Raw genomic sequence first — 16,295 nt, 5'->3', positions numbered from 1 at the left:
GTGCACTCTGACTGCGCGGTTGTAGTGCCTCCCATCCATCAGCAACGATCCCTGCTTCCATGCAGATATCTCTCAGCCCACCATCCTGAAATCTCTTGCCAAGAATAGACAAAGCATTGCAGATGGTGTGAAATGTCCCCATTCTTAAGATGACACCACAGAATTGTTCTTTATCCTTCCAAGCAATTTCAGCAGCTTTGGCATACAAGGCTTGGTCCAGTACAACGACTACTGAGTCCAGCTGTAACTCCTGACGAATAAGGTTTGACTGCTTGAGAATCTCATATACAGTGCTCATTTCTGTTGCCGGTGCATTTATAGTGGGAAGGTATGCTACAACATCCTTTGAGATTTGTAGTTTGTCACGTGTCTTAATGTTAAAACCAGTCCAGCTGGGGACAATTTGATCTACAGCTTGTGACTGTCTTGTAAGAATCCACACCATGTTTTTCAATGAGGCATTCTGTTTTGATCCTGTCATCTCTTGCACATGGTCATTCTTGGTCATGAGGAGATGTGGTCCAACACGTGTCCCACCCAAATAAACATCTAAAGCAGCAGGTTCAACCTCAAGTGACCTCTGCTTTAACTTTTCAACCCGTGGAAGATCAGCACCAGGCAAATGGGGTCCATGAACCTTTGCCTGCACTGCAATGCCATTAATTCGATGTGATGTCCCTTTTCCAGTGAGCGTCTCCTCTAGTCGATCAATATTGTCCCATGCAAGGTTGGTAAAGACATGGGCTTTAATAGATGCTGGAATCACTGCCTTTTGATTAATTCCTGCACATAGCTTTTGAATACACAAGGCCGTATCGTTCTCTTCAAGTATTGTGTAGGACACTCCATGTCCAAGGTGGTTCAAGATCTGAATAACCTCTGTGCTGCCAGTTAGTGTTTTAACAGCACTTGTAAGTAACATATGCTTTGGGGTTTTTTTCTTACCTCCTGTGACTGCATATATAATGTCCTGGCTAAAAGACTGCACAAGTGTAGCAGTCTTTGATGTCTGAGTTTTTGTGTCTGGGTTTCCTGTCAGTAGACCCACAAGAAACCTTTCCAGGTTACTTGGTATGGAAATGAACCCAGAGTTTTCAATATCAGATGGATGTATTGGCCATGGTGTAGGCACTGCTTCTTCTGTAATGGCTGATCTGATGTATGATGATGCCTGATCTATTATCTTGTTTATAAGTGATGACTTGCTTTTCCATACATTAAGTTCTTCACGCATAGTCTGGTTTTCGATAATAACACTCTGAAAAGACACACTCTCAGGAACCATCAGTAGCTTGCCTTTATCATCAGGGAATATAAGAACTGAATCTTGGAACTCAATTTCCAGAATACGGCGCAGGTGTTTCTTTGTGGACTCTCTCAGAGTAACAGATTGCATAAATGACTCCAACTTTGTTGCGAGGTCAGTAACTGGAGTAATAATCTTGTTAGGAATAATTTCACTCCTGATGAAATGAAAGAAATTTGCAAATGCCTCTTTTTCAGCTTTTTGGTACATGTCATCAAGTTCACTGACACTTGTTGGAACATATTCTGGCCTCTGTCTTGTGTAATCTTTGTAGCATGATGCATGATAGTGGGCTTCAGCAGCAACAATGTCTCTACTTGTTACTGCCATTATTTTTGTATCCCTTTTCTGCGTTGCACACTCTCTCAGTCTTTGGTCTGCCCTCAGTTCCACGGCCTTAACAAGTTTTTCACGGGTTTTAGTCACCTTCAGAAATTTCTCCTTGTTACAAAAGATACATATTGGCTCATATACCCTTGATTCTCCTTCGATCGACAATCTAGTCGGCCTTTTGCTGAGAGAAGAACTACATTGGGGATTGTCATTGGTGCTTTCTTTCTTTCTGATGGTCTCTAAATCTTTTTTCATTGTAAACAAACTCCTGCATTTCCGATGATAGTAAATGTTTGGAATCTCTTTCTCTCCAAGGGATTGTGCTACATCTAGGACTGCCGTATGATTCCTTACTTTTGCGGCTTCTAGTAAGGATAGCCATGATTCATAAGTCTGAGGACAAACTAGATGAGTATCAGAGTCTGAGGAAGCATGGTGTATGATACACTTGTCTTTTGGCATCACCTTCTTCTTTTCCATAATGAAAGGGAAACTGGCACTCTACATATATTGTACTTTGATGTAGCATGACCACCACAAATCCTGAAACAAAATATAGCATTTGATCACATCTACAATAGAGAATTTACACAATATTGCTTGTAAAATATAAGAAATACTCTTTTATTTATACACTTATGTAGTAGTGCTATTCTTAGCAAGCCCTTTTCTTATATGCATTTTGCGTTAAGCTTCAAATTGTATCTTTCTTTTAATGTCATTACTTACTGCAGGTGTGGGACATGGGAGCTTCCCGTGCTTAATTAGGCCAACGCGGGAAAGGAGCCGTGCGGGAGAAGAGAAGGAGAAGGAGGGGGGCTGAGGGGGGAACATTGCAATGACAGCAAATAAGGTTTTTTTTTTTCTTCTTTTTTTTAGCAAAAATCAATAGGAAATGCATATATAATAATGTGTTATGTAAAAGATAGATTCCCAAAAGAAAAACTGTAGGTTTTCAAAGCACAAACGTTTTTTTTTTGTTTTTCTTTAATTTCGCCTCCTAACAATTTTTCAATGCAGTCTTGAACAGCCTCCCAGTGGGGTAGGGGGTCATGGGTGGGCTTGATTGAAAGCTAGAAACCCATAGAATTTAAAAGAGAAAACTATAAGTGTCTACCATATTCTGTTTCTAAGATATACTTAAAGTCATAAAACATTTTGCACTTTTTTTCAATTTTGAAAAGTTGACAAATATTCACAGCAGTCGTGTACAGCGCCCAGGAGGCGTAGAAGGTAGTGGGAGAGCTTGTTGTAAAGGTCTAATTGTGTAGTTTCTGAAATAAAAAGAAGTGAGTGGCTATCACCTTCTGTTCCTGAGATATTGACAAAAATGTCAGACAAGAGGTGGTCTCAGGCCCGTATCCGACTGAGCTGACTTTCTTCTATTAAAGTGGTGATAGCTCCTGAAAACTACCGTGGATTGAAGGCTATCACACATTTCCCAACACTAGAGATATGTACCTTCATAAAAATCACTATGAAAATTAATCCCTCAAAATGGTACCGATAGGCCAAATTTGGGCCCTCGGCTCATGGACTATATGGCATGTTTCCCTTAAAAACTGTGCACTATTTTGGAAATGTATTTTTTCAAGAGAAAAAATCTACAAAAACACTTTTGTCCAGATTAACCTACTTGCAGTCATTCAGTATTATATAAACTGCATCAAACTGTTTTCACAGATTTCTATCACAGTTTCTCATCATAAAATGTACAAACATTTTTTACAGTGTAGTACTGTTCCCATCCCTGTTAGCAGCCATACTCAACTCAAAAAAGCTGATATTCTCTAAAAACTTACAAGGAGACCAAACTAAGTAATTAATTACAGGTATAATATCAGTTCTTGAAAGCAAATGAACAGAAAGACCCTACACGTTGTGTTCAGAGCTGCCATCTTCTTAGAAGTGGGTGCTGCTCCTGTACGCTTCGCCTCCACCTTCTCATCTCGCTGTGAAAGTCGGAGCTCCTCGGTGAGCTCGACTGGTTTCTGTCTGGGTAGGAGGCAGTTAGCTGTTGGAGCACCTCTATCCTCTGGAGGAACCAGCTGCTCCCTTGTTTTTTGACTCTCCACAGGCTGTTCTTTCTCTCCCTGCAGCCTCCCAGGGGATTTACATGACACCTGCTGAGCCTAAATGGGGGATTCTCCTCTTCTTCAGAGCAACAACAATTTTCGTTCACCCATCTGTTTAGGAAACAGTTATGATGCCTGCTTTTGACTCTAAACATGCCAGAAATGCTGCCTAAACTGCAAGCATGAGTCTCTTTCATCTCACATCTTGTGAAGATGTCTTTTTATGTCTTATATGGATGGTGTCATTTGTTACCGTTCCTCAAGGTTGAGTAGCAGCAGTAACAGAGGAATGGGAGTGAATGCATAAATTATCCATTCCTTTAGGACTGTGCTCGTGTTTAGCTGATTGGCTCATGCACCAGCGAGTGGATTTTCCCCAGGTACCGTCAGTCCGAGGCCTTCTTCTTTCTCCACCTCCATCCTGTCTTCTCTGTTCTACCTCCATCATTCACCTTTCCCCGTTGGCAGTGTCACGTAGCGGCGATAACATCTCTGTCAGAGCAGGAGGAGCTGGCGAGGACCCACCTGGAGAGGCAAACGTGTCCGCATCACATCTGTTCAAATGACCTCCTTCGGCCTCGCACACCTCACTGACTCCAAACCAGCAGAGCTGTTGCTGGAATTGAACCCCTGTGCACTGTTGCATGTGCACTCAATCTATTTTTAGATCTGTTTTTCCAAATATTGGGCCATATTGCAGAGGGGTGCAGTCACCAGTGTTTGCTGTGAGTGTTATTACTAAATCTGAGCTCCTCTGATGGTCGCCTTCAGAATTGGATTCATTACTATGATAGCAGTACTAATTAGGGCTGGGACTTGAATGCATTAATTTCTGTTAATTACAGAAAAAAATAACGCATTAAAAACATAACACATTTAATCGCACCTTTCACCAGTCACACTGATGAACACTCCAGCCCTGTAGGTGGCGGTAAAGAACCTAAAATCTGTTTACCAGCCATGAAGAAGATACACAGGACGCACTGTAGTGGGCTGCTAGCTGGTCACATGACAGTGCTTTAGCTTTAGTCTGGTAGAAATGTCGGCTCAACACGGCGACTTGTTGCTCTTTTATGGCACAAATACTTTAGCAAAAAGTATTTCTGAAAGCATTTTAGGTGAGAAATAAATTGTACAGTTGCTAAATCTGTCCTTATTTTAGTTCAGCGACGGCTAATTAAGACGTTTAACGAATATTTCACGATAGGTCGGACCTCTGCTGCTCACACCGAATTTGCATCAAGTCTGCTTCATGCAAATGAGCTCCGGAGAGAGCACCGGATCGCAGCTCAAAACGTGCTGCAGCGCAACCAGCATGCAATGCGGTGCGTTTCACACGGACAATGAACGGGATGCAAGAAATTGACGATCCTGTGGGCACACTAGCTACGACAGTCGTGGTATGTCAAAATTAATATCCAGATACCGCCGTAGCGAACGAATATTCGGATATTCGGAATTTTCGGGTCCAGCCCGACTGGATAGCTCAGTTCGCTGGGCGGCGACCCGTGAACAACCCATGTTACCCGTCTCTCTCGCCCTGTCTTGTCTATTAAAGGCAAAAAATAACATTTGAAACGTGCTTTAGTTTCGAAAAAGTCTTAAAATGTTGAATATAACAGCTACAATCTGTGAATGTAGCAGACAGATTAAAAATGCAGATAAATATAAATGCAGCATAAACGTTTCTGTCGTTTAAGTTCACGCATATTCATCGATTAGTCATCAACCATAATTTATTTGAATTGTAAAACTTTGTTTATTGTCTCAAATATTGCTATTTGACAAAATGTGATTGTGTTTAATTAACTACAAAGCCGGTAATTATTTAGATTGATTTTCTTAATTGCATCTCAACACTACTGCTAAAATAATAAGAAGCCAGTGTGTATAAGCAGGAGGAAAACCGTTCCAGTTCATGAGCAACAGTTTTAATCTGATTCCTTTAAATTCAACAGTGGTAAAGAATTAACACACATTTTTCGTTTTGGTAAAAGTACTAATTCCACACTGTTAAAATGTTATGACAGCTTTCGAGTAGAATTATGCTCGACCAACAAACTTGTTTGCTGTATCATACAGTTTCCTCTACAATCAGGTATTTGTTATTACCTCTCTTAACCATCTAAAGTTGACCAAACATGAATTTAGGAGAGGGAACTTGAAATCCTGACCTCAAGCTCAAAATAAAATGAAGTTATCAAGACCATTTTCCCCATTTATGTTAATTTTAATGTAATTTTCAATCAACAAATCCAAAAATTTAGGTTTAAATTACATACAGTATGAAGTTGATGCAAATATGTCAACTCAAGCCATCAACGTAATGTTTGCAACTGAAAATAATAGTATTGATGAATCAGATTTGTTTAGTTTGCAATCATGCATTTAATGGTGGTGGGAATATGTCCCTTGAATTACTTTTGAATGTGTTGCATGTAAAGTTTCACATGAAAATGTGTCAAACTATATACATGTTTGCATGAAAATACACTTTCAAAAAAAGTAAAAAAAAGAGAAACAGTATATCATTATTTGCAAAAATTCTGAAAATGGTGAGCAATACTGTCACTACTGCTGTCATATTTTCAGTTTTTATTGCTTTAAAGCCAAAAACGGATCGACTTTGAATTGTTGCTGCTATTAAAGTCAAACTGTGTTTGTTTGCTGTAAAATCAACACACAGATGTCAGAGAGAAAGAAAGAGAAGCCGAGGGAACAGATGAAAAGGTTGCACGACCAAAAATGGCCGGTTTCTCCACACACAGTGAACAGACAACAACTTAATTACTGTTCTGCGGGAGCATCGTGTTTGGCTTCACCACGTGGCTGCTGACGGTGGAAGCGGGAGAAGGTCACGGCCGGGCCATGCGAATGCTTTAAGCCGAGCGGGGAGTGAGAAGCGGCAGGAGATGGTTTATAATCTGAGACAGGCTCGTGAAGCGGGTGCAGTGCTCCGTGCTGCAGACGGGGGGCATTGTAGGACCTGAGAATCTGAAGGGATCCGGCAGAAACGGTGTGATAAGGTCCCCGCCGCCAGAGCTTCAGCGGTCGCTCTCCCTCACGCTCACTTCTTCCCATCTCTCCTCAGCCGCTCGTTCCGCCGCGCTCTCCTCTTCCATCTCTGCTCCGTGGAGTGCTCAGAGAAGTGATTCGGCTCGTGGGCTGGCTGGCTGGCTGGCTGGCTGGCTGTCAGTGTCTAGATTGGGCAAACAGAGGCAGAGTTGAGGACCTGAGGGACAGGACAGTTCTGTATGTGTTGGTGGGGGGATTCCAGCGGGGAAGATCCGGCGCAAGATTTCCTTCAGCGGAGAGTATTTGCATCACAAAACCTGTGGAAAGAGGACTCTGACACTGTACTGGCTGCACAACCGCTGTCCGCGCAAGAGGTGCCATTTAGTGTGTTAATTTACTGTGTGTGTGTGTGTGTGTGTGTGTGTGTGTGGCTTTGAGTGTTCTCACCTTTTCAGTATGCAGATTCATTGGCTTGGCTTCTTTTCTCATGCAAATGCAAATTGGCAGGTTGCGCTGCTCCACAGCTTTGACAGACACAGATGCAGCTGGTGTCTGCAGTTCAGGTTTGCATGATTATAATGCAACGCTCAGTGAATTAGTTTAGGATTAATGCATGTCGCTGGGTGTTTGTGTGTGTTTCCAGAACACATGAGCGAGGAAGCAGAATGTCCTAAATAATTGATCCCCCTCAGTATGACAGAAAACTTCCAAACTGGGTTATTGTTGAATTAATGCCCCGCTCATTACGGATCCTACAGTTTCACCCGCCTTCTGTCTCGAGTGCCTTTCCAGTCAATCGCATGTTTGCATGCGTGTGTCTCTACATGTGTGTGTTGTTGGCATGTACGCGAACCAACATGTCATTGCCTAAGGATTTCATGGGGAAAAAGGAGGAGGATTGGGTGGGTGGGTGGAGGGGGGCTAAATGCTGCGTGGCATGGAGCCAAGTTGCTGATTCAAACAGGATATTGAAGGTGAGACGAACGTCTCTCCAGCCTGGGCACACACTCCGTCTGCCTCCCTGCTTCTTTACTTCTATGCAGAGGAGTAGCGAGAAGCACAGCTGTGTTGGTTAAAGCAGGAATCCCTTAAGTAACATCAGTCAAGAAGCCCCCCACCTCCTCCTCCTCCTCTCATCCGTCCTGTCCTGCCTCCATTTCAAATGTGATTATATGAGTTTGTGGTAGAATAGATGGATGGGGTATTTGTTGAGAGGGGGGGTGGAGCTGGTGCTTGTTTTAGCTTGCCCCTTTCTACTCCCCCGTGGGATTTGCCCCGGCCTTCCGTCTCTCTTATCCCTCGCCTCCATTTCTCTGTCATCCCTCCATCAGTTTTTTTTTTTTATCCTTTATCGTGCTGAGGCAGCGAGATTTACTGGTTTTAAGGGGAAGTCTATTCACAGAACTGGGACTGCTGGAGAGACTTGAGGGAGGGAGGGGGTGAGGCCACTCAGGTGAGGGTGAGGAGGAAGGATGTAAAAACAGCCCCCCGAGGGGAGGAAGGGGGGGGGGGGGCTGTGGGTGATTTATGCGTAGACATTTCTCCGCACGTGTTTGGCCACTGCTCCAATTAACACCTCCACCAATCCGTGGCTGCGCTTGACAGATGCTCAATCTGAGAGAGCGCTGAGTCTGTTCATTAGCGTTGGCTGTTTGTTTGTAGGATTTGAGAGAATTCTAATTGTTTACTGTGGTTTTTCTGAGATTCTGGGTCATTTTGTCGCCGCAGCGTTTGGATCTTCCTCTGCTTCTTGCAAAGTTTGGAAAAAACAGCAGTTCTTCTCTGGATAATTCACAAACACATCCAGCTGTCCCCGTTCGGAACGAGGACTGATGAGGCTCTTTAATTCTTCAGGAATATACATTTTCCATTACTGTCAGAGGGAGTGATTTGGATTTGATGGTCAGATGCTGATTGCTGGTCTTTGTGTTCCTCCAGGGGGCGTGATAGACAAGGACCTGCGCCACTACCTCAACCTGCGCTTCCAGAAAGGCTCCGTGGACCACGAGCTGCAGCAGATCATCCGGGACAACCTCTACCTCCGCACCGTCCCCTGTGAGTTCCCTTGTCCTTACTTGCCCTCCTTTTGTCCCCCCTTATCTCTGCTCACCTCCTTGAGTGAGACGCTATTATTTCTCCTTTTGCCAAGGCTGGATTATCAATAAAGCCGTGTGTGCAATTACAAAGAAGGTCCATAGACTCCAGGGGTGCTCAGAGCTCCTGTGAGGCAGATTGATTGTAGTGATTTGATTAATGACCAAAAGACACATAAAGGAACAAACGGTGTTAATCGAAGCAGCAAAGGCCAAGATATGAAGATATTAAGGATCTTCTGTTTCACAGAAAGCAGCATCTTTCTTTCCACCCTCTCTTCCTCATAAATCCCCACTTCTGGTAAACCACACACCTCCACTTTGGGCTTTCTGCCATAAATTATGGCGCCTATGATACTTCTAACGTTGCTGCGGCATCTTCAGGGTTATATTTTAAAAATTTGAAAAGCCCCCACTGGAGCTCCAGAACACAGAGTGATTCTCCTCGCCACAAATAAAATGAGGCAAGAGAATGCAAACAAATAAACTTAAGCTGGGCTCACACTACAGGAGCTTTAAATCCTAACAGATTTCAAACTCAAATTACATCTTGCACATGAGGAGAAAGTTAGCCGATATTCTTCTCTGTAATCTCAGATATGCACACAAGATTTGAAGATAATGATACTCCACACACTGCAGGATATTATTCTAATTACGGTGCCTCGGGGAGCAGAGCACCACATGATCTCATGGGGAAGCAGATGTAAACATAATGGAGACTGTGTTTCCAGCAACCTGCAGTGAGAAAAAACAACAGCACGAGCATAAACAAGTGTAGATGAGGAAATGTTTGGGATAAAGCAGCAAAGATGGATGTTTATTATTCAGTAGAACCAGAGGTGAGATCTTAGCTACCAGTATCTGTAGCTAATGATACCCTCAAGAGCCAGAATGTTTAGCATGATAATCATAACTATCCTGATTTTAACTTGTAATTAGCTAATGTGTTTGCTATTATCAGGGTGGCTGCAATGATCTGGGGAGGTTTAAGACTGAGTTAGTAAACCCCTCACATTACTAAATAATGCGCGCCAAACATTGGATCAGACCTCCACGCCCGACTTCCCTTTCGATTGTCTGAAGGGGTGGTTTAAATCAGTCAGAAACTCCTGTAGTGTCCAGCTTTTGTGCTGAACAGAATGGAATGGTTAAATATCCACTGTGATCTGCTGATTAGCACAGTCTGATGTGGTCAAAAACATGCAACTGAGTGAACTTTGGGTTGATGCTGTCAGGCTCAACCTGTTGGCACATTTTCCAGTCAAATCGCCACTCACTGACATAAATCAAGCATTTTGGTTGGTTTCTCCATAAAAACATAAACTGGTAAGTTGCTGTGTGCACTGACTAGAACTCGAAGGCAGCAAGTACAAATACAAGCACAGACGTTGGGAGGACTATGGCATCCTGACGGGTGGATCCAGACACGCTTCCTGCTTGTTTTCCTTTGTTTTCGATGCTCAGGATTACTTGAATACACTAAACTTTTCATCCAATCAGAGTCTGTGATGTGACGTTTTCTTTCCCTCTTTGCTTTGTCCTGTTGTTTCCAGTTTCAGAGCTTCCAACTATCTGCCTGTGTGCTGGTCGATCAGCTGCTGGGAGTGTTAGTTCAGCCGGAATCAGTCTTGTCTGGAGGTTTCGACTCTTTAAAATCAAGTGTTGACTGCAGCTCTCTGTCTCTAATTAGCTGCATTAACTGCCTTACAAGAGCACACAATTGTTACTGAGCGCTGTGTAGACAATCAAAGATAAGACTTGGAGGACTTTAAGCTATCGATGCTTGGTGTTTTTAGTTCGCATTTCAAACTGAATGCTTATCTAGGTCTTGGGTGCTGCGTGTGTGTGTGTGGTTTGGCCTTTATCAAGCTTATTAATCCCTGCAAGTGCTTCTACTGACTCAGACATGCAGATGTTTAATCCATACTCTTGTGATTCCTATTTGCCATTTATTTGCTGAATATATGCTCATTGCCGTCGGTCAATAAGTTGTGATATTTAAGGGTATCCGTCTGTGTGTGTACAAGCTCTTATCTGTGTGTAGTGTGTGTTAGCCTAGCTGTGCCATTAGGCCCAGCTGTCTGGTGGCTAACTCTCCCCTGAATCCCTAATGGAGGTGCATTCTTCAAGGCCAGGAGCGGGCAGAAATCCTCTCTCTGAACAGAATACAGCAGGAGAAACAAACAACAACAAAAAAACAAGCTATTTATTTGCAACACAAGCATAATTTTCTCTGATAACCACTCATGGAGCCGCTGCCGGTGAAGCACTGAAGATAGAGGAAGAGGTGAAGAGTAAAGGATGAGAACAAATAGGAGAACAAACAGAGGTAGAGGAACACAAAAGGGAATTGGAGGGGGGGAATGGGATGAGGAAGCACGATGATAGGGACACCGACTATAATAACCATGAGTAAATGGACTGCAGATAAACCATTGCAAAGAAAGAGAGAACGAGAGGTAAAGGAAGGTTAACTGGTGCATTAATGAAGCCTCAACAATGAGCCTCAGTGCTGCCGAGAGGAACAGGCTTAGTCATGACTGAGCTGGGCTTCTTATATATGGATGGATGGATGGATGGATGCATGGATGGATGCATGGATGGATGGATGCATGGATGGATGCATGGATGGATGGATGGCCAAAACGAATGCTTGAGCACTGTACACAAAGTGCATTGTGAGTATGATAACAAATCAATCAAATTGGACAGACGACATCTACACATTGGGTCTCAAGTATAATTCCAGTTTCTACAGCACTATCATCTTCCAATAAATAAATTCTTCAGATTTCACCTCAGTCTGACTGAATACCATTGTCCAGATTAGGCATTACAGGAGGTCCTCGGTTTACAGCGTCCTCGACCTACAGCGTTTTGTCGTTACGCCAGAACTGGTTACGTGGAACTAGTTGGCGAGTGGAGCGGACGAATGCATCATCATATGGTGCTATAAAGACGACTTTGCTTGCATTCTGTGGTTGTACGCCACCTTGGATTGTTCTACATTTGCTAACTTTTTGTGCTTCGAAATTGTAAGTCAGACTCTTCTGATGGTAACGAAAATGGTGATGGTAAAAGCTGCAGCTGTGCAACCAGTTAAACTCCTGCTTGCAAAATGAATCGAGAGTCATAGCAAACTTGATTTCTGTAATGTGGCTTGTGGTACTCGTTACAGAGTGGAAACTGCAACAAAAACAGATTACAACAACATAAATACATGTAAATAAATCCTTTTTACTTAACCAGTCAGTGTAAAAACAAACTTAATTACATACGACATTGCCTCTGTGGTGTTTACAGAGTAGAAAGTCATGCATCTAGAAAAGCATGTACGTGTGCATAGCTAAACATCTAAATAATGGACAGGAAGTGACGACTGTAAACGGACAACTTCAAAATAAAGACATTTTGAAAATAAAAGTATATAGATAATTCTGCCTTAAGGGCAACACACCATGGAAGTGAAATTAGATTCAATAAAACACTCAGAACAAGGCGAAACACTGACAAACATCAGCATCATTAGATCACGTTATGAAAACAGTGCAACTTGTTCTTTTGTCTTCTTGTAAAATGGCTCATACGTGCATGAAAGTCATTGGTGTTCCTGTCTTTTATGAGAAACTGATCGATACTGTGATACTCGTAGTGGCTTTGTTTACATTTTGTCTGGAGTTCCGACTTACGGTGAAAATTGACTCATCAATCTGTAGGAACGGAACTCCAACGTAAGTTGAAGACCCCCTGTAATGACTAATTGTGAATCAATTAATTGCTCTTTGTAATTTCATCAATAAAAGCTATATTATCCAGTACTCGTTTGCACCACTAGGTGGAGTCTCTTACTGTATAATGAGATGGAGTTACAGGTGTGTTGCTGACCGCCTGTAAGGGTCCATAAAACAAGCACACCTCCCTGCTGTCTAACCACTGCCTGGTGACTGGTGACTAATCTAGCTATCTTGGGCTCATGCTAATGCTAAACTTCCCAACGCTAACACAGGCTGGGAGCTGAGCTGCTAGTTGCTAACACGGCGAACGCTCGGCAGCAGCAGGGCTCCGATTACTTGCTTCCAAGAACAATAAAGCTACGACGCTTAAGTGTACAAGCGACACCCTCTTCTGAGTTTAAATGCATTCTTGAGGCGGCTCTAAATACTGACAGATTTGTCGGACTGATACAGTTGCTGTAACAGTATTTGTTGACATCTGTTGCAGCTGAGCATCTGTTTCCAGCAGCTGGACTAACGCTAAGTACAGTGAACAAGTCACTCCATCATATAGATCAGGTGTGGGGATTATTTTTAAGTAGAAACATTATGACTCAAGTGAGCTGTGAAGTGATAATTAGCATTTACTGTGAAAGACTGCTCTGTCTAACCCGGTGTTTACTTTATTTCTTCTTCACAGTCTGAATGCAACCAGGCTGAGGCTGTGGTGAACATTGTCAGTGGTTGAAGCAGCTTTATCAGCATATGGAAACACACATTTTAACCATGAATTATTTACTGATTGTTCAGAAAACTGACTGTCAGTTCAGGAGATTATTTAAAATTTGCATCTTTATTCTAGACAAAGTGTCCTAATAGTGATTGCACGTGAGGCTTTGGTTTCGATGACTCACACATGACGTGGATTTTCAGTAACAACACCAGACTGACCCACAGCAAGTTAAAACACATCTCTTAAATTGATAAAGAAAGGGCTACATTGGAGCATGCTGACATGTATAAGTGATAAATCTAACGGAAGCTAAGGAGCGAGAGGGAAAAGAGAATTATAAGTGATAGACATGAAGTGCTTCATCATAGCAATTTAAACATAACCCTTGAGTGGTAAAGAAAAGACATTGTTTGGGGGGGAGGTGGCTGACGGACAGACAGCAGAGAGTTACTGCCACTCATACCAATCGTGAAGCTTGGAGTCAGTGAGGGCAGCTAAGGCTGTGCCAGCTCTTAGACAAATTGCCTGGTTGGAATCCAAGGTCAGAGCGTTAATAGCCTGAGCCCATGTGAAATCAGGCCTATCGTCTGGTAATCCACATAGATTTGATGGGGGAGATAGAGAGCGCCGCGAAATAAGTGTGTGTGAACCACTCGCGATACCTATGCGGGTTCCACTGATCCGAAATGGTGCAACAGTTTAGATAGAATTGAACTAAAAAGACGGCAAAAACCGTCAAAACCATTTAAAATATTTGAAGTAACTGTAAAGCATTTAAACATTTAAAGTAAATAAGTCGAAGGTCAATTGATAGATTAAAAAAAATAAAAGTTAAATTCTTTCCTCAAATACTAAATCTAATTTAAACGTGTGCAGCGCCTCCGCTTGCAGGGAAATAAAAATAAAAATATGAAGGTCATTAGGATTATATGACTCATTTCCCAAAAGAGTCTTTCATTTACTCAATATGTTTGCTCCTTTGTTGTTGTCCCTCGCTTGCCTATTTTTCTCATCTCCTTCTTCTCTCAGTTCTCGCTTCACACAAGCGAACACACACATATTCTTATCGCCGTCGTGCTCCGCCTTGCCTCTTAGCTCCGTCGACACAGCAAAGCACTTAGTGACGAGCGAGTGGGATGTCTTTGACAGGCTCTGAATAATAGAGCTGATGATCGGGAGACCAAACGCAGGTAAAAAGGTGAAGAGGGGCTCTGTCACTTTCTTTCTTTCAACTAAGTCTCCCTGTATGTAAATAAGAAGACTGGCATGGCCCCTTAAAGGAACAATGTGCAGTTTCTTCCACTATGGATCATTTAATCAAAACAGAAGGCATAGCTTGAGAGCACCTTGAAGTAGCATTGGATTATGGGAGATGGTGTCTTTGTTGCATTGCACAAGAAAGTCTCTCCAGTGTGATATAAATAATGCTCACAGATCGGGCCATGCATTAAAGCTTTATTGAATGCTATGTCATTTCTTTCTAATGTGATAGGTGCAAGTAATGTCAGCTAATGTAACTGCTAACTTACAATTACACGAGTCGACTACCTTTCACGCTATGGAGCTAAAAGTATGTGGCAAATTCAGTCAGAATAGCCTACCTTGTGTTCAAAAGACTCTTAAGAAAATAACCCGCAATGACTGGTCAATACAATAGAATACAGGGTGATATGAAACTATTGACAGGCAGCTATTTGTTGGAAACATTAGGGTTGATCTAAATCCAGTATATTACACAGATCCAGTCGTTTTCAGACATTTCATGAGTAAAAAATTACATATTATCACATTGAAACCGCACCATTGCATGTACATTTGACAAAATTTTGGAAATTTGAAAATCTTGATATGCATGAAATTATCCAAAAAATCACAAGTAAAGCAAAGAGAGTCTGAAAACTTCTGCTTTCCACTCCTGTTGCTAAACTCTCAGTCCCTCCTTTGACACTTACCACCCCCTGGAAAGGTCTAAACTGCTGTTTATTATGTAGGAACAGTGAGAGGATCAATGAGGGAGCAATTTCGGACGCGGCGTACGGCTGTAATAGGTTGTGATTTATGGTATCGACTGTGCTAAATGTAAAAAACAGTGAGTGCTATGAATGAGAACTTCCACAGTGTCAATATAGTAAATTTGCTGAAAGCTCTACTGATACATATTCCAGTCATATTAAAGTCATTTGTCAAACTGATGCAGAAATCCTGTGAATCCACAGTTTCCAAAAAACATAGGTTGCAAGTGTTTTAACCCTCCTGTTGTCCTCATTTACGGGCACTACAAAATATTGCTTCCTTGTCTGAATTTTTTTTTTTAAAATCAGCAAAAAAATTCCACAAATTTCTGAAAATTTGCAAAAATCTTCAGGAAGAAAATTCCAATAATTCCTTAAAAGTTTCCCTGAAAATTTTTATTTTAAAAAATTCCCCAAATGTGGCAACAACATTCTTGCAAATATTTTCAGAAAATGAGTACAAATCTTCCAAAAAAAAAAAAATCCTAAACATATCTAAAGTGATTGCATATATATCAGTGAAACTTCTAATATACTCTTGAAGGACATTCACAAAAAGGTTTTTGCGAATGTTCTTGAGAAACATTTTTCTTTTTTCTTTTTTTACCAAAAATGTTCAGAAATTTCCCAAAAATGTTGAAAATATATATATTTTTTCTACATTTTCCAACTTTAAAACAGGTCAATTTACCCCCATGACAACATGAGGATTAATGCAACCCTTAGGATGCAGGATGGTTTTGTGTGGCAAAATCTGAGCCATTTCACCATATATTACACGGGACTGCTGGCTCTGTTGACCATAGCTTGACTACCATGTAAAGAACACAAACAGTGAGATGAACCCCTTAAGCAGAACATCCCAGTGAACATAAGCTAATAGAGATGTAAAGTTTATGAAGGGTTTCCACATCTGTCTTTAAAGTGTGCGAGTGCATGTCTGCTCTTAGCGTTTATGTGCTCTGCCCTTTACATACATGCACAAACAACATATGCTTAAATGGCAGGAAGT

At 41.9% G+C, this 16,295-nt stretch overlaps 1 protein-coding gene across 6 annotated transcripts in view; it reads left to right on the top strand.

The window, feature by feature from the left end:
• Positions 1-16,295, top strand: part of magi2a (membrane associated guanylate kinase, WW and PDZ domain containing 2a) — a 313,872-nt gene that overhangs the window by 94,331 nt on the left and 203,246 nt on the right. For 5 of the 6 annotated variants that reach the window (XM_051951516.1, XM_051951162.1, XM_051951910.1 and 2 more), the window contains exon 2: positions 8,668-8,784. In XM_051951516.1, coding sequence (XP_051807476.1) covers positions 8,668-8,784 — 117 coding nt within the window. Of the gene's footprint in view, positions 1-6,640; positions 7,104-8,667; positions 8,785-16,295 lie in introns of those variants that run through there. The other variant, XM_051952339.1, reaches the window with a different exon arrangement.

Source organism: Acanthochromis polyacanthus, chromosome 1 (genome assembly GCF_021347895.1).
Source record: "Acanthochromis polyacanthus isolate Apoly-LR-REF ecotype Palm Island chromosome 1, KAUST_Apoly_ChrSc, whole genome shotgun sequence".
NCBI classification, from domain to species: domain Eukaryota; kingdom Metazoa; phylum Chordata; class Actinopteri; family Pomacentridae; genus Acanthochromis; species Acanthochromis polyacanthus.
Note: the sequence above shows the minus strand (reverse complement) of the source record. Positions and strands in the feature narration are given on the sequence as shown.